This window comes from Pongo abelii, chromosome 2 (assembly GCF_028885655.2).
Source record: "Pongo abelii isolate AG06213 chromosome 2, NHGRI_mPonAbe1-v2.0_pri, whole genome shotgun sequence".
Classification (NCBI taxonomy): Eukaryota; Metazoa; Chordata; class Mammalia; order Primates; family Hominidae; genus Pongo; species Pongo abelii.
The window spans coordinates 15649106-15667544 of record NC_085928.1 but is presented as its reverse complement, the minus strand read 5'-3'; the positions used below and the strand labels follow the sequence as shown (position 1 = coordinate 15667544).

The 18439-nt window shown below is 38.3% G+C and overlaps 1 protein-coding gene and 1 long non-coding RNA gene across 2 annotated transcripts in view; both read left to right on the top strand.

Moving 5' to 3' along the window:
- Positions 1-12: 12 nt before the first annotated feature.
- Positions 13-18439, top strand: part of FAM162A (family with sequence similarity 162 member A) — a gene marked incomplete at its 5' end in the record, with an annotated part of 29387 nt that continues 10960 nt past the window's right edge. Inside the window, 1 exon segment of the mRNA NM_001133393.1 lies at positions 13-66. Within this exon segment, the coding sequence (NP_001126865.1) occupies positions 33-66 (34 nt within the window).
- Positions 73-17662, top strand: LOC134760983 (uncharacterized). The gene is made up of 2 exons (XR_010139132.1): positions 73-3289; positions 9214-17662. It is a non-coding gene; the product is annotated as an uncharacterized LOC134760983 (long non-coding RNA).

The following is an 18439-nucleotide window of genomic DNA, read 5'->3' as shown; positions in this document are numbered from 1 at the left end:
TTCTGCGCTAGTCGGCGGAGTAGTAGGTGGCCATGGGGAGCCTCAGCGGTCTGCGCCTGGCAGCAGGTGAGACGTCGGTCGGGATATGGGAGGTAGGGGAGCTGGCCCGGCCGCTGTGGGTGGGGGAATCCTGAAGCCTTCCTGGGCCCCGGAGTGGCTCCATTCCACGACGCACTTTCTCGGTTCCTCGGAATCCTACCTACTTAGTGGCCATGTGGGAGAGAACTAGGTGAGCAGCTGCTGATAGACATTGGAGACTGCCCGTGAATTACCCTCATCTCCGTCCACCCAGCTCCCACCAACTTAATTGCCCACGCGCCTACCCTTCTCCCCACCCCCGTCCTCAGCCTCCCCTGAGCTCAGTCTGCAAAGCACCTACTATCCCTAGACCTCCCCTTTACCCATGCATTCAGCTTTCCACCCTAACCTCCCCTATCTATTGCTCTCCTTGAGTCTTCCCTCTTCCCCCTGCTCCTTCCTCTCTGGAGTTTATCCCAGAAAACCTCCAGTCTGAAGTTTCCCCACTCATTAAATGTCTGATTAGGCCAAGGATTTAGGTCTTACAGATTAATAATAATTGTTTTCTTAAAATGGAGGCTACATTACTTTTAAACACTTATGCAATTAATTGATTCGCATTTCTTGGAGGAAAGTGTAATTGAAGGATCTGCAGTTTGTTTTGGTGGTAGACATTTGTGTGATGACTATTTTGGACTTAGGTAATGAAAGCTTAATTCTTTTTTGGGGGGAGAACCAGCAGAGCCTTGGCATAGTAGGGGTTGAGAAATCAGAGGGCTTGCATTTTGACTCTTTTCTAGGTACCAGAGATCTTTTGTTCAATGGCACGCACTACATTATTAAAAAGTTGTTAATTCAATTTTTAAAGGAAAAATAGCCCCAAACTTGGCTATTCAAATAACATAAATGTATATTGTAAATGTAAATGAAGTTAATACAAAAAAAAAGAGTGAATGTTGCATAGTTTCACAAGTTTGATACATAACCTTCCCCACCTCAGGATTATCCTTTACACAGCTTATCTGGTGTTCCAGTGGAGAATGGACTGGAAAACATGTCTCAAACTAGAGAGTAGTATTATATTTACTTCCTTTAAAAGCAAACACTTCTTCCACTAAAATCCTCAATACTATGATTTCATTGATTTTGTCAGTTTTGTTGAACTAATTCACCTAAAATATCTTCTGTACATCCTATTAACATTATAAAGCTTTTCAACAAGGCAAGTGAAAGGATCATTGCTCTGTAAAAAAGTTAAAATGGACTGCATGAAAAGAACTTTGACATCTTGGAATTACTTTGACATCTTGGAACTAATACTGAGTATATTGTAAGTAGTTCATCTTCTTGCTTTGAGAATATATTTATGCATCTTGCATAAATTTATTTTTGCATCTCTGCAAACTTCTGATGTGTAAAAACTTCACTATTGACCACTTAACCAAAGCAGAATTCCTTGAGTGATTCAAGAACAATTTATTTTACTTCAGATATAAAATTTTTAATAGCACACTAAGGATGTTATATGAGCAGCTCTCTCCATATGATCTTCCACGAATGTCTGATGCTTTGTGAGCAACTCCGCAACAACCTACTACGTTTCACCCACTTCATAGCTAAACACTTTCATATACATTATTTTGCTGGATGGATTTCTCATAGCAGCCCTCTCAGGTAAGTCTTATTCCTCCCACACTTTATAAATGAAGAAACATAGGTCTGAGATGACTTGTCCAGGATCCCTTTGCCAGAAAATGTTAGAGCCAGGAGAGGGTACCCTTTAATTCTGGAATTTTTATACTTTTTGCTGTTGTTCAAGCTGTTCATTCAGGGGCTGTGCGTGTGTGAATTTGTCATGACTAATTGGATCTCATTAATCTGAAATGGAAGAGTCATGAAATGCAGATTTAGTTCTGAAATGAAAGTACACCTTCATGTGCAAATGGCTTTTCAAGAAAGAAGACTGCTTTAATAAGCAGCCTTAGCCAAAGGAATGATAGATCAAATAGAAATGTAGGCTCAGTGTGGTGACTCACACCTGCTATCCCAGCACTTTGGGAGGCTGATACTGGAGGACTGCTTGAGACCAGGAGTTTGAGACCAGCCTGGCTAACTTAGCAAGACCCTGTCTCTACAAAAAAAATTTTTAAAAATTAGCTGGGCATGGTGGCTCAAACCCATAGTCTCAGCTACTCAGGAGGCTGAGGCAAGAGGATCACTTGAGCCCAGAAGTTTGAGGCTGCATTGAGCTATAATACGATCGTGCTACCACATTCCAGTCTGGAAAACAGAGTGAGACCCTGTCTCTGAAAAAAAAAAAAAAAAAAAAAGAAAAGAAGCATAATCTAGGCATACCTTACTTATCCAGAATATTTGGAATAAGATTCTCTAGGTAAGTGAAATTTCAGATAATCAAAACTTAACCTTATAAATGATGGACCTTTACTTTTGTTTCTGTTGGAAATCTTTGGTATACTCCCTTAGCAAACAATATAGCAAACATAATATAGGCTTTTATGAGCTCAAATTTGTTGTTTTGTAGATGTAGTTGTAGATAAAGATCAGGGTTGTTAACTTGTGGTACTGGACACCTCCACATTTGAGAGGTCCTGTGAACTTCTCAAATTTTTATGATTGTATACCATTTTTGAGAGAGAGGGTCCATATTTTATATCTGCTACTCAGAGGAGTTCATGCTCTTTAAGTTAAAAAGCACTGATACAGATGATTAGGAACTAAATGGCCATTTACCCACACTATGCTGGGTTTCATAAGGGTAAACACTGGATCTGTTTTGTTTTTACTCAATCCTTACCACTTATTGGTGTTCAGCTCATAGTAGACAGGCAATACATATTTTTTGGATGAAGGATGCTAGGAAATATCTTGGAACATGCTGCAAATATAAGGTGAGTTTTCACACCTGTTTTCTCCTGAAAGAATAAAATAGATATAACTTTTAGGATATTGTATCTTTCCACAGAATGATTATTAGTTCAAAGGAATGGAATGACCTTACAAGAATGTTTCTTCTTGAAAGAAAGTTTTGCTGCCCTAAACTCTGTTGACTGGTCAGATTTGAAAATGAATTTGTTACCGTCATTGTTACCAATGTAATGGACTATGGGCTGCCTTCCTTTTAGTTTAACCCACATCTCAGAGCATTAGAGTAGAGAGGTATCTTAGAAGTCAGGTAATTTAGTCCTTTAATTTTTACAGATGAGGAAACTTAAGGGCCAAGAAGGGAATCGGCTTGCCAAGGATCAAACAGGTACAGACCTGGGACATAGCCAATATCCCCTGGCTCCCATTCTGATTTTATTTCTACCGCATTCTGCCACCTTATTGTTCTTTTTGTTTGTTCTTGCTAACCAAACCTAAATGAGAACATACCCATTTTAACTACCCCCACCTTTGGCTTTGCTTATCGCTCCTTTCCAGGTCTTACCAAGCAAGTATTTATTGAGTATACAATGGATGCCCTGTATGTATACTGTGAAGGCTCTAAGATGAATGGACTGCCCCACTCCTAGGGCTGATTTATTGCAATGAACAAACAAACATATATAATATACCATTGGCTTCAAGAATTCTGAGATTCTTGAAGGCTCCATTGAAACGAAGGGGTGTGAGAGTGATGTGAGTACATGTAGGGACGGTAATGAGTCTGAAAAAGGATATGAGAGAGGAAAGATTACCTTAGGGCTTTGATCAGGAGGTAATAGGAGATAAAGTGTAGTGTTTGGAGAAGTTTGAACCGAGTGAATTTGGACCAAAAAAACCTTTTAGCAGGAGAAGTAACACAAGAAACATTTCTGGAAAATTAACACAGCAACTACATACCAGTTGATTTGCTGCTACCTATGAAGATATTACAGTAACTGATGTGTGAGGTGATGATGGAAATAACGAATATATTTAGGAAGTGTCTTGAAGAAAGGATGAGTTTGGAGATACTGAGTAAGGAAGGACTTAAAGACAAGTTTTTTAATGTTGAGGACTACAGAAGTATTGCCTCATTGTCAGAAATAAGAAAGTTGGAAAAATAATCAGAAATACCATCAAAGATTTGTGTTAGTTTGGCAGAGAAGATGGTGCATTATTGAGTAGGTTTAGGTGGCACTGAGTTATAGGTTGTGAGAGGTTGAAGATCTGAGGGCAAAGGAAGAGTAAAGTTACAAAGATAAAGATATGGGAGCAATTAGTCTGGAGTTGATTTTTAAAACAGAATGGAGGAGTCCTTCCAGAGAGTAGCACAGAATAGAAGCAAGGACTAAGCCTTGGAGGTGTGACATGGTATAAATAATAGGAACTGGGAAAGAAGACATTAAAGAAGATTGGTCATAGAGGTTGGAGATGAAGTGAGAGAATATGGTGGTACAATGTAAGGAGGCATTGAATCCTTGTAGAAAGATGAGATCAGTAGAATCAAATGGCCACAAAAATGGGAAGAGTAGAGTCAGAAGGGCTAATGATGAGAATCTAAAAAAATGTATTCATGACCAGGCGCGGTGGCTCAAGCTTGTAATCCCAGCATTTTGGGAGGCCGAGGTGGGCGGATCACGAGGTCAGGAGATCGAGACCATCCTGGCTAACACGGTGAAACCCTGTCTCTACTAAAACACAAAAAATTAGCCGGGCGTGGTGGTGGGCGCCTGTAGTCCCAGCTACTCAGGAGGCTGAGGCAGGAGAATGGCATGAACCCGGGAGGCGGAGCTTGCAGTGAGCTGAGATCACACCACTGCACTCCAGCCTGGGCAACAGAGCAAGACTCCATCTCAAAAAAAAAAAAAATGTATTCATATGACTAGAAAGAGGTCACTAATGTTGGTAGAGTAATTTTAGTAAAATGATTGGAGAAGGAAACATTGTAGCAAAATAAAGTGTGGGTGGTGAAGTGAAGTAGTAGATACATGCCATTTATTCAATCATTTGAGCTATGAAAAAGAGGAAATAAGAATTTTGTTAATAGGACCTGTTGAGAACAAGTGAATGCTTTGTCCAACATAGTGGACCTTCAGTGTTATTGTAGAGTAATAAGACAGAATTCTCATTAACTACTAGTAGAAGTTACTGAAGTAGTCAGCCTTTCTGGAAAGTACTTTAGATAGATAGATAGATAGAGAAGTAGTCACCCTTTCTGGAAAGTAGTTTAGATAGATAGATAGATAGATAAGATAAGATAGATAAGATGGATATATGGAAACTTAAAGGGGTTCATACCGTTTTACCCTTCACTTCCAGGATTTTGTTCTAAGAAAATAATCAGAAATACCATCAAAGATGTATGTAGAGAACTGTTCATTGAAACATCACTTATAATACTGAAAAACTGGAAACAAATCAAGTTGTAGGGAATTACTACATTCAGGTTATAGCTGTGTGTTAGGTTTTGTACAGCTATTAAAAGTATTAATATCTTGGAAAGTATTTGTGACATAGCAAGATACAGTATTATCTGATTATGAAAAATGTATATGTTGTATGTAAGTATAGGAAAGGTCTGAAAAGAAATATTAATGCACCAAGTTGTTATCCCTAAGTGGTATGATTATGAGTGCTTTTATTTTTCTTCACATCTTTTTTTAACTTCCAAATTTTCTGTAATGAGCAAGTGTTACTTTCATCATTTAAAGTTTGTTTTACTAAAAGCTTTTTACATAATAACATGGTGTATAACAACTTGGTGGTACAAAGGTTTTTGCACAGCGAGACCTGATCTCTACAAAACAAATTTTTTTAATTAGCTAGACATGGTGGCATCTGCCTGTGGTCCCAACTACTCCAGAAAATGGTACAGGAGGATCGCTTGAGCCCAGGAGTTCAAAGTTACAGTGAGCTGTGATCGCTCCACTGCACTTTACCCTGGGTGACAAAGTGAGACCTTGTCTCTAAAAAAAAAAAAAAATACGTTTTTTAGTTTTGATTTTAAAGATGGGGGAGATAACATTTGGCAGGAAAAAGGCAGTGGAAAATAAGGATAAGTTTGGTACGACATCCCTCAGCAGAGGGATTACTACTTAAGAATGAAGGAAGACTGGTATTTCTCCAAGCCTGCAGGGAAGGATGAGAAAACGGATATAGGGAGTCTGTTTCTGTCACAAAGCCCAGGTCAACAGCTAAGGCCTAGAGAGTTTCAGATAGACACTCTGGGGAGTGGGTTGTAATATTGATTCTCTGATTCCCGGAGAGTTGTCATATCTCCAGTCACATCACCTACAGTTTTCTCCAAGCGGACCTTGAAAGATTCTGAGAAAGAAAAAGCATCCCTACCTTTCCTCACTGTCTACCATGGGGTTGGAAAGGATATTTATGGAAAGGAGGGGACTACCAGGAGAGAAGCTGGTACTTTAACCAGCCTCACCCTGGCTGACCACTATAGCCTTCAGCTAGCAATGATATTTCTAAGGCACTGGTTTTCAGATTATGGGTCCCCCATAGCAGAAGTTTCACCATTACCTGGGCAATTGTTAGAACTGCACATTCTCAAGTTCTGTCCATACTTACTGTATCATTTGGGTCCAGTAATCTGTTTCACAGGGTCCCCCAGGTGATTTCGATAGATAAAAAAGTTTAAGAACCTTTACTCTTACGATTAGCTGTTTGCCACCCAGAGCCTTAGAGACAGCTGTGAGGCTTCATCTTAACTTCCTGCTAGGGCCCTGGAGACACAGAACTGGTCAGCCGGGGACAAGCTGTTAAGTCCAGCTAGAGGGTTAAAGGGCTGTTTTTCTTTTGGTTTGTATGTTTTTAATTGTGATCCCCCAGAGGACGGAAAATTTCTTGCTTGGACGTCTGGTCAGTATATTCTGTCTCTCTGAGAGAAAACGAAGGTCTTAGTAATGATATTAAAGCTTGTTTATGCTTTCATGTTGTTATAATTGCAAAATAAAAACCAAGACCACATCAAATACTTCAGACATTTTTTAGTGATAACTTTTTTAAATTTTAAATTTTATTTTATTTTATTTTTGAGAGAAGGTCTGGCATTATCGCCCAGGCTGAAGTGCAGTGGCAGGATCTCAGCTCTCTGCAACCTCTGCCTCCAGGGCTCAAGCCACCCTCCTGCCTCAGCCTCCTGAGTAGCTGGGACCACAGGCACATGCCACTGCACCCAGCTAATTTTTGAATTTTTTGTAGAGATGGGGTTTCACTATGTAGTGATAACATTTTTAAAAATATTTTTTAAGCAAGACCTCGTCTTTAAAAAAATATTTTTACATTAGTCTATTATTCTAGTATCTATAATAAGATAATATTTGTGTATGTTTTAATCAGCATTTATACTGTAGGGAGGTAAAAGTTATTAGCATACAATATGAAGTTGTAGTAAGAAAAAGTTGGGACATACAGTCTGATCTAGGTGAACCTTTCATGTCTCCAAGTCCCTACCCTCCGTGACTACCTCAGTACCTCTCTCACATCAAATTCTACTTGTCTTCCCATTATTCATTCTGTTCTGGCCATACTGGCCTCCTCTTTATGGGCTCTAGAATCTTTTAGGGTCTTTGCATTTATAATTCTTTCTGTTTGGAATATTTTTCCACCAGATAGCTGCATAGCTAGCCCTTGCTTCCCTTCAAGAGTGACATTCTCACAGAGGACTTCCTGACTACCCTATGTAAAATTTCATACACAGCCCATTCCAAACACATACTTCATGTCCCCATTGTTAATTTTTTTCTCTCTGGCACTTGGTATCTAACATATATATAACTTTCTCCCCAGTAGAATGCAAGTTCTATTGGCACAGATTTTTATCTTTTTTGAATATTGCCTAAAACAATGCCTGGCACATAGGAAGTACTTTGCTGAATGAATTACTCCAGCATACATCAATGTCACTGATAGTAGGTATACATGTTAGCATTGTTTGCTTTATTATTTCTCAAACTGAGCTAGCTGAGAGGCGGTTTGTCTTCTGTTCTCCTAAACTGCCTTTGTTCTGTAATTAGGAGGGATGGGAAAGGACAGCTGTCTTAGGAAATAATTATTGATTCTTTTTCTGTTTAAAGAGCAGAGTCCTTCTAGCTTGCTGCCGGTTAACCTTGTTCCTTTTGTAAGTGCCTGCCAAAGGAGAAATGGGATAGCATTGTGTGAGATGGGGCCTTGTAGGTCACATTAAACCAGTGGTTCTCTGGGGAGATGAAAAAGTCCTGGAGATGGATAGTAGTAATAGTTGCACAGCAGTGTAAATGTACTTAATGCCACTGAATTGTACACTTAAAATAATTAAAATGGTAAATTTTATGTTATGTATATTTAACCACATCTTAGGGGAGAGAAACTCCTAGGTTCTCAAAGTATAGTCCAGAACCAGCAGTAGCAGCATCACCTAGGAACTTGTTAGAAATGCGAATTCCCAGCCTCCATTCCAGAACTGTGGATGCAGAAACTGGAGGTAGACAGCCTAATGATTTGTATTTTAACAAAGCATTCCTCTGATTCACACTAAACACTAAAACACTAAAATTTGAGGATCACAGGATTTAATAATTGTGTCTTAATCCTGAGTGCTATGAAAATCTATTGAAGAGTTTCATAGACTTTTCCCATGGCCTCATAACTGCATAATTACCTTTGTCAGAAATCCTGACCACATTAGGGGTAAAATTGAAAAGTGTTCTAGAAGTTTTATCAAAGTTAACGTTTTACATAATATTTCAAAAAAAAAATAAACTTAACAGTTAGAGAGCCTGCTGTGTTTCAAGCATCTTACCAGATGCTCCCATATTTGCTTTTCCATTTAACCCTCAAATCAACTTTGGTACAAGAAACACTGCATTATCCACATTTTAAAAGAAGAAACAAGCTAAAAGCAGTTAATTTATCTCCTTTCCACTAGGTGGCACTGATGTTGTGTTTACCAGATCCAGGCAAAGCTTTCTGGGATTTATAGCCCTAGAAAACGAAATAAATGAGGCCTTTTATGAAAAAGACCATGTGGCAGGTAACCACAAATAGAGATTCCAAATTCTGGTGTGTCACGAGTAAGGACCTCTGAAAATCCATTTTTACCTAAAAGCAATGATAACACTGCCAGAAGTTGGCAGAAGCAACTTTTCCAGAACTCTGGAAAATTACCAGGCATTTGTGACAATCCGAGGAGCATTTATCCAAAAAAAAAGACTGAAATCATGGTAGGACAGCAAGTCTTGTGGAGTTTTAACTTGCTTTATTCCTGTCTTCTTTCAGCTTCACAATAGCCTTGAAAACCAACAGCCTCACAAATCACAGTTGCTTTGAAAACCAGCAGCCTTGCAGGCACTGAAGAAGGCAGAATGGGTTTAGAGTTCTCCAAAACTTCCAGCTGCAGAGAATTGTTACTATTTGACTTGTCTGACAGTTCACTGGAAACCCCACTCACAGGGCTTGTCTTTTTTCACCTGACTTGGAGTTTATTCACTGCAAACAGTGTTTTCCCTGGTGCATTTGTTGAAAATAATCAGCAGCACTTGTTTGACATAACATGGAGTGGGTAACAGCTGGGTCAAACAAGAAGCTGGGGAATGAGATGTCCATCCTGACATCCGGAAAGCTCTGACATATTTCTAGAATGTAATATGTGTAAGGTTGGACACATTTTCCAGGAAAAACCTGACAGGTCTGTAAGCTCTCACCTCACATTTAGTCTCTGTCCAAGCACGAATGGAAGGTGTGTTAGGCCAGTCTCGCATTGCTAAAAAGAAATACCTATGACTAGGTAATTTATAAAGAAAAGCAGTTTAATTGGCTCATGGTTCTTCAGGCTGTACAGGAAACATGATACTGGCATTTGTCCAGTTTCTAGGGAGGCCTTAGGAAACTTACAATCATGGTGGAAGGCGAAGGGGGAGCTGCCATGTCACATGTCCAGAGCAAGAGCAAGAGAGATCAGGGAGGTGCCACACACTTTTAAACGACCAGATCTCATAAGAACTCACTATCATGAGGACAGCACCAAGAAGGATGGTGCTAAACTATTCATGAGAAATCCACCCCCATGATCCACTTACTTCCCACCAGGCCACACCTCCAACACTGGGGGTTACATTTCAACATGAGATTTGGGTGGGGGTACAGATCCAAACTATATCAGAAGGCTAAGGCAGTGTTGCAGACTGCCTGCCTGAGGGTAGAAGACATGCCCCAACATGCACACACAGCCCGTAGGCAAACACTTAATAAACTTAAAGGCATTTATTAGTCTCTCCAGTTACTAGCTGACCACTAAGATAACCAGACAGACCTCTGTGGCCAAACACACGAAGGATACAAGGAGCGACTATGAACAACTCTATGCCAAAAATTACATAAACCAGATGAAATGGACACACTTTTAGAAAAATTATCAAAACTAAGCCAAGAAAAAATAAAATATCTGAAAAGTCCTGTAACAGGAGATTGAACTGGTGATTTTAAAACTTCCTGCAAAGAAAAAGTCCAGGCCCAGATGGCTTCAATTGTGCATTCTACCAAACATTTAAAGAAAAAAATAGAACTAATCTTTCACAAATTCTTCCAAAATACAAAAGAGGAGGGATCACTTCCCAATACATTTGATGAGGCCACATTATCCTCATACCAAAACCCCCCCAAAAAAATCTCAAGAAAACTACAGACCCATATATATCCCTTAGGAATATTGATGCAGAAATCCTCAAGAACTGCTACAAAATGAATCCAGTGACATGAAAAATTATAGACTCTGATCAAGTGGGATATATGCTAAAAATGTAAGGTTAGGACTCCTGACTCAACATCATTCACCATGTTAATACAATAAAGGAAAAAAACACATAACCACATCAGTAAACACAGAAAAAGCATTTGACAAAATGCAACTCCTCTTCATTATAAAAACACTCAGAAACTATGAATAGAAAGGAACTTCCTCAACCTGATAAAGGGCATTAAATGAAAAACCCACAAGTAACATCTGACTTAATGGTGAAAGGCTGACTGCGTTTCCGCCAGGACATGACAAGGATGTCCATTTTCAACAGACATTTCTGTTCAACACTGTACTTACTGGAGGTTCTCATTAGGGAATTTAGGCAGGAAAAACAATAAGTGGCAAAAGAAGTAAAACCATATTCCCAGATAACATGATCATGTATATAGAAAATCCTAAGGAATACACACACACATACCCTATTAGACAAAATGTTGAACAGTTTTGCAGTATGCAAGATAAATGGGCAATAAATAATGCAAACATGAAGAAAATTCCATTTATAATAACATCAAAAAGAATAACAAAGTTTAAAACGTACTCTGGAAATTGCAAAAACACTACTGAAAGAAACTAAAGAAGACCCAAATAAATGGAAAGACATCCCATGTTCATGGTTTGAGAGACTTAATATTTTTAAGATGGAAGTATTCCTCAAATTGATCTACAGATTCAACACAATCCCCAACAAAATCCCAGCTGGGGTCTTTGCAGAGATTGACAAGCTGATCCTCAAATTCATACAGAAATTTAAGGGACCCTGAGTAGGCAAACTAATCTTTAAAAAAAAAAGCCAAGTTGGATGACTCATACTTCTGATTAAAAACTTAACTACAAAGCTGTAATAATTAAGACAGTGTGGTGCTGGCATAAGGACAGACATTTAGATCAGTGGAATAGAATTGATAGTCCAGAAATATACTCTCATATTTACAGTCAATTGGTTTTCTGTATTGTGCTAAAACAACTCAGTGTGGAAAAGAATAGTCTTTTAAACAAGTGGTGCTGGGAGAACTGGATATTTACATGCCAAAGAATGAATTTGGATCCTTTCCACATAAAGTATACTAGTATAACTCAAAATGTATCACGGACCTAAATGTTAGAGCTAAAACTATAAAATTCTTAGAATATAGGAGTAAATCTTTGTGACATCGTATATGGCACCAAAAGCTCAAGCAATAAAAGAAAAGATGGATAAACTGGACCTCACCTAAATTAAATTTTTTTGTACTTCAAAGGACATCATCAAGATAGTGAAAAGATACTCATGGAATGGGAGACTATATTTGCAAATTACATATCAGATAAGGAAAGAACTCTTACAACTCAAAAATAAAAAGACATAACCCTACTTAAAAAAAAATAGGCAGAGGAACTAAATAGATGTTTCTCCAGAGAAGATATGCAAATGGCCAATTAGTACATGAAAAGATCCTCATTATTACTCATTAGATAAATGTAACTTAAGACTACAATGAGATACCACTTCATACCTACTGGGACAGTTATAATCAAAAAGAATAACAAATGTGGGTATGGATGTGAAGAAATTGGAACCCTCATATATAGAAATGTGAAATGTTACAGCCACTTGGAAAATGGTCTTGTAATTCCTTAAATGATTAAATGGAGAGTTATATCACCCAGTTATTTCACCCCTTAGTATATACCCCACAAATGAAAATACATGTTCCTCAAAAACTTGTACACAAATGTTTATAACAGCATTATTCATAATAGCCAAAAAGTGGAAACCACCCAAATGTCCATTAGTTGACTAATGTGTAAACAAACTTTGGTATAGTGGAATAAAATTTGTCAATAAAAAGCAATCAAGTACTGACAAATGCTACAACATGGATGAACCTTGAAAATATAAGTAAAAGAAGACAGTCGTAAAAGGCAACATGTTGTATGATTCCATTTATATAAAATGTCCAGAATATGCAAATCCATAGAGACTGAAAGTAAATTAGTGACTTTCTAAGGGTTGGGGGAAGGAGGAAACAGGGAATGACTGCTAATGTATTCAGGATTTCTTTCTGGGGTGATGAATGTCTTCTGGAATTAGATAGTAGTGATCAATACACAACTTAGTGAATATATGAAAACCACTGAATTTCACACTTTAAAAGTGAGTTTTATGGTAGGGAATTATGTATCAATAAAAGTATTATTTTAAAAATCTTGACAAACAGGAACATATTTTCATGAGAAGTCCACAGTAGTGTCTTTTAAATTGTTATGTTCAAAAGATTTTTTTTTTTAACAGCAAGGGGGAAAAGTAAGGAAATGATGCTTTTCACCATCATTGGGAAAACCGCCTCTGTAACCATATTTTACTCCTGCTGCCTCTCTCACCTCCCCTTATTGCTCCAAACTCTGAGGCTGCAAGACACCCGAGTGGGAGTTTGGAACTTCCAAGGCACAGTCTTTTTATCTACTAGCAAATTCATTTTTAACCACAAAGGTCTGAGGGCACACTCTTACTGCATTCAATACAAGTCTTGGGCATTCCATTTCTGTCATCTAGAGCATCATATAGTGGCAAAGCCCTAGTCAGATTTCTCTCTGGTGCCTTTCCAGCTTTCATTTCTGTTCCACTCCTCCACATCCTAGGGACTCGGGCTCTTAGGTGTCTTCTGATTCTCAGGAGCCTATACCAGACCTGGCCTCATCTGCACCACAATCCCAAGATCAGAATTACTCTCCTTTTCTCCCACCTGATCAAAACTATTTCTGGTTGTCTCTGCTTCTGATTTTAATTAATTAAAATTATTCATGCTAAAGCTGAAGGTAAGAATTGCTAATCAAAACTAATTTCTTAAATGTATTTATTTTATGAAGGTATTTCCTAGCTTTGTTCACTGAAAAGGCAAAAACAGTGACAAACTGAAAAAAAATGAGCCCCCGCTAACGAGTCTCTAAAAACATTTCTTTAAAAGAACCAGAGCCCATTGGGAGGAATGTGTGATTCCAAGTCAGGCAGAAAACATTTAAAATCAGTCTGGAATATCTTGTCAGAAAGAAAGCTATCAATGACCACTGAGGATGGACTCGGGAGCCAACTTAGAAGGGTTCCCAATGGGATTAAAAGGAACAACTGAAATAGTCTAGAGCACATCACGTGTAAAAATGTAACATAAGGAAGTGCAAGAAAACCAATTTGTCCATTTTAAAACTGGCAAATAAAGGGAAAGAATCCAGCATTTATTCCACATTTTCTGCATGGTTTATGCCTTAAGATAACCAAATAGTTAATGTGAAAGGGGAGAATACCACCATTTTGCAATCCCTAATGAAATAAATGGATCTAGGTAATAATCACCGTTGTCTGCTTAAAAAAAAAATTAGATGAAAGGTTGATGGGGAATTTTATAAAAGGTGAATCAGACTGATAGCATGTACTGATCAATCTTAACATGAAAAGAGACAAAATTGGCATATGCCTATTGATGTGGCATAATAAGACATACACAATACCACTTATGACATTCTTGCTAAAAGATCTAATCTAAATCTTTCCAGCCTCAAAAATCTGTTTACAAGGAATAGAGGAGTTTGGAGAATATGTTGGACAACACCATGGGGATGTGATTAGCAAAATCTAAAATTGAGGGACGCTATAGGACTAAAGACTGGTTTCTTTAACAAATAAATGATCAAAAAAATGTAAGAGGGGAGACCTATAGATGTAAAGAAACTCAGGAAGCATCAACCATATTCAGTTTGTGCACCCATTTTGAATAAGCCAACTGTAAAAAAAAAAAAATGAGCCTATCAGAAATTTCATCTTAATAGGATTTGATCATAATATACTGATAATAAGGAACATTTAAAAATTATAATAGTATTTCAGATATGATTTTGAAATACATACTGAAGTATTTGTGAATGAACTAATATAATATTTGGGATTTGCTTTAAAACAATCTAGTAAGGGGTAAATAGTAGATGGAATTTAGGTTAAACGATATTTTAAAAATTTTTTAAGTTCAGGGCTGCATGTGCAGGTTTGTTAATATAGGTAAACTTATGTCACAGAGGTTTGCTGTACAGTTTATTTTGTCATCCAGGCACTAAGCCTAGCACCCATTAGTTATCTTTTCTGATCCTCTCCTCCTACCACCCACAACCCTCAGGCAGGCCCCAATGTTTGTTGTTCCCTTCTGTTTGTCCATGTGTTCTCATTATTTAGCTCCCACTTATAAATGAGAACATGCAGTATGTGGTTTTCTGTTCCTGTGTTAGTTTGCTAAGGATAATGAATGACCTCCAGCTCCATCTGTGTTCCTACAGAGGACATGCTCTCATTCTTTTTTTATGGCCGTGTAGTATTTCATGGTGTATATGTACCATATTATTTTATTTTATTTATTTATTTTTTGAGACACAGTCTCACTCTGTTGCCCAGGTTGGAGTGCACTGTCATGATCTAGGCTCACTGCAACCTTCGGCTCCGGGGTTCAAGTGAGCAATTCTCATGCCTCAGCCACCCAAGTAGCTGGGATTACAGGCATGCACCACTGGGCCCAGCCTAAAGAAAAGACCACATTTTCTTTATCCAGTCTGCCATTGATGGACATTTAGATTGATTCATGTCTTTACTGTTGTGAATAGTGCTGCAGTGAACATACACATTCATGTGTCTTTATGATAGAACATTTATATTCCTTTGGAGATATACCCAGTAATGGCATTGCTGGGTCTAATGGTAGTTCTGTTTTTAGGTCTTTGAGGAATCACCATACTTCTTTCCACAATGGTTGAACTAATTTATACTCCCATCAACAGCATGTAAGTGTTCCTTTTTCTCTGAAACCTCACCACAGCATCCCTTATTTTTTGACTTTTTAATAGCCATTCTGCCCAGGCGCCGTGGCTTATGCCTATAATCCCGGCACTTTGGGAGGCTGAGGCAGGTGGATCACCTGAGGTCAGGAGTTCAAGACCAGCCTGGCCAACATGGTAAAACCCTGTCTCTACTAAAAATACAGAAATTAGGCAGGCGTGGTGGCAGACGCCTGTAATCCCAGCTACTCGGAAGGCTGAAGCAGGAGAATCGCTTGAACCTGGGAGGTGGAGTTTGCAGTGAGCTGAGACCACACCATTGCACTCCAGCCTGGGCAACAAGAGTAAAACTAAATAGCAAAGGCTTTGAACCAACCCAAATGCCCATCAGTGATAGAGTGGATAAAGAAAATGTGGCACATATACACCATGGAATACCATGCAGCCATAAAAAGGATGAGTTCATGTGCCTTGCAGGGACATGGATGAAGCTGGAAACCATCATTCTCAGCAAACTAACACAGGAACAGAAAACCAAACACCGCATGTTCTCACTCATAAGTGGGAGTTGAACAATGAAAACACATGAACACAGGGAGGGGAACATCACACACCAGGGCCTGTCAGGGGGTGGGGGTTTAGGGGAGGGATAGCACTGGGAGAAATAGCTAATGTAGATGACGAGTTGATGGGTGCAGCAAACCACCATGGCATGTGTATACCTATGTAACAAACCTGCATGTTCTGCACATGTATCCTAGAACTTAAATCCATAAATAAATAAAAAAGACTGAGAATGGCCGGGCACGGTGGATCACACCTGTAATCCCAGCACTTTGGGAGGCTGAGGCAGGCGGATCACCTGAGGTCAGGAGTTTGAGACTAGCCTGACCAACATGGAGAAACCCCGTCTCTACTAAAAATATGAAAAAATTAGCTGGGCATGGTGGCAGGCACCTGTAATCCCAGCTACGTGGGAGGCTGAGGCAGGAGAATTGCTTGAACCTGGAAGACAGAGGTTGCGGTGAGCCGAGATCGCACCACTGCTCTCCAGCCTGGGCACCAAGAGCGAATCTCCATCTCAAAACAAAACAAAACAAAAGACTGAGGATATAGTTACTATATAGAGATGTTCATTGGGGAGAAATTCAATAGAGTCTTGAATATTCTCGTGATGTGCAGAATAATTATGTAGAGATTATTTTAAATCATAAATACATCTTAATATCTTAAATGTGTTTTGTTTTCCATATATACTTAAGATATTTCTATAAAAATGTCTTATCCTAATATTTGCCAACAAGAGTCTTGTGTAACCTTTTGAAAGTTGAGTAATAACTGTAATGCTGCTTTGCTTATTTTTCATAAAACAGTGATTTTCTTTAATATATCTGAAAATGCATTTTTCATTTATTTTTTCTTATTATTATATGTGTATATCAAGTGTGGCATTTGAGAGTCTGTTGATAAAATTTACAAAAGTAGAATTACAATTTTATGTTAATGATGAAAGAATGACTTATAATATCCGCCTGATTGTATCTCTTATTTTGTGTGCTTTTGTTAAACATATGTCGATTTATTTTGCCAACATTATTATATAGACAGAGAACTCCCGTTCTTTTCTTTCAGGTTAGTTCATGTGATCCTGGTTAATGGAACATAAGTGAGATTTTATGGGTGACAGGGAGAGCGATCAGGCTTTACTTGAGAGCACATGGGAAAAGAAGGGGGCTATCTCTTCACAAAGATTTAAGTATCATAAGAACTGTTTGCCAGTGCAATTATGAATAAGTGTATTTGTGCCTAATTTTTATTTTTTAAAAGCTCAGGTGATTATAATTTCATCTGTGAAATGTTGGAAGTATAGTCTGATTAAAATAGGATATATCTAAAAAAAAAAATAATAGCCATTCTGGCTGGTTGTGAGATGGTATTGCATTGTGGTTTTGATTTGCATTTCTCTAGTGATCAGTGATGTTACTTTTTTTTCTGTATGCCTGTTGGCTGCACGTATGTCTTCTTTTGAAAAGTGTCTGCTCATGTCCTTTGCCCACCTTTTAATGGGCTGGTGTTTTTTTTCTTGATAATTTGTTTAAGTTCCTTATAGAGCTGGATATTAGACCTTTGTCAGATGCATAGTTTGCAAAAATTTTGTCGCATTCTGTTAGTTGTTTACTCTGTTGATAGTTTCTTTTGCTGTGCAGAACCTGTTTAGTTTCTGCACAGTAAAAGTTAAATTTATTAGATCCCATTTGTCCATTTTTGCTTTTGTTGCAATTGCTTTTGGCATCTTCATCGTGAAATCTTTGCCCATTCCTATGTCCAGAATGGTATTGTCTAGGTTGTCTTCCAGGGTTTTTCTAGAGGTTAAATGATATTTATTAGCCATATAGCGATCATTGTTGAAAATGGGTGATGAGTATATAGGGGTTTGTAATACTACTATCTGTGCTTTGAGTTTAAATTTTTAAAATAAACTACATATATTCTTATATATATAGTTTTAAACTTATATATAGTTCAAAACTACATCTAAAATTGATTTCTAATTAAGGACTTGTGGCTTGCAAGGAGCAAGGCTTTCTTTTTTTTTTTTTTTTAAATTAAGTATTTATTGATCATTCTTGGGTGTTTCTCGGAGAGGGGGATATGGCAGGGTCATAGGATAATAGTGGAGAGAAGGTCAGGAGATAAACACATGAACAAAGGTCTCTGGTTTTCCTAGGCAGAGGACCCTGCGGCCTTCTGCAGTGTTTGTGCCCCTGGGTACTTGAGATTAGGGAGTGGTGATGACTCTTAAAGAGCATGCTGCCTTCAAGCATCTGTTTAACAAAGCACATCTTGCACCGCCCTTAATCCATTTAACCCTGAGTTGACACAGCACATGTTTCAGAGAGCACGGGGCTGGGG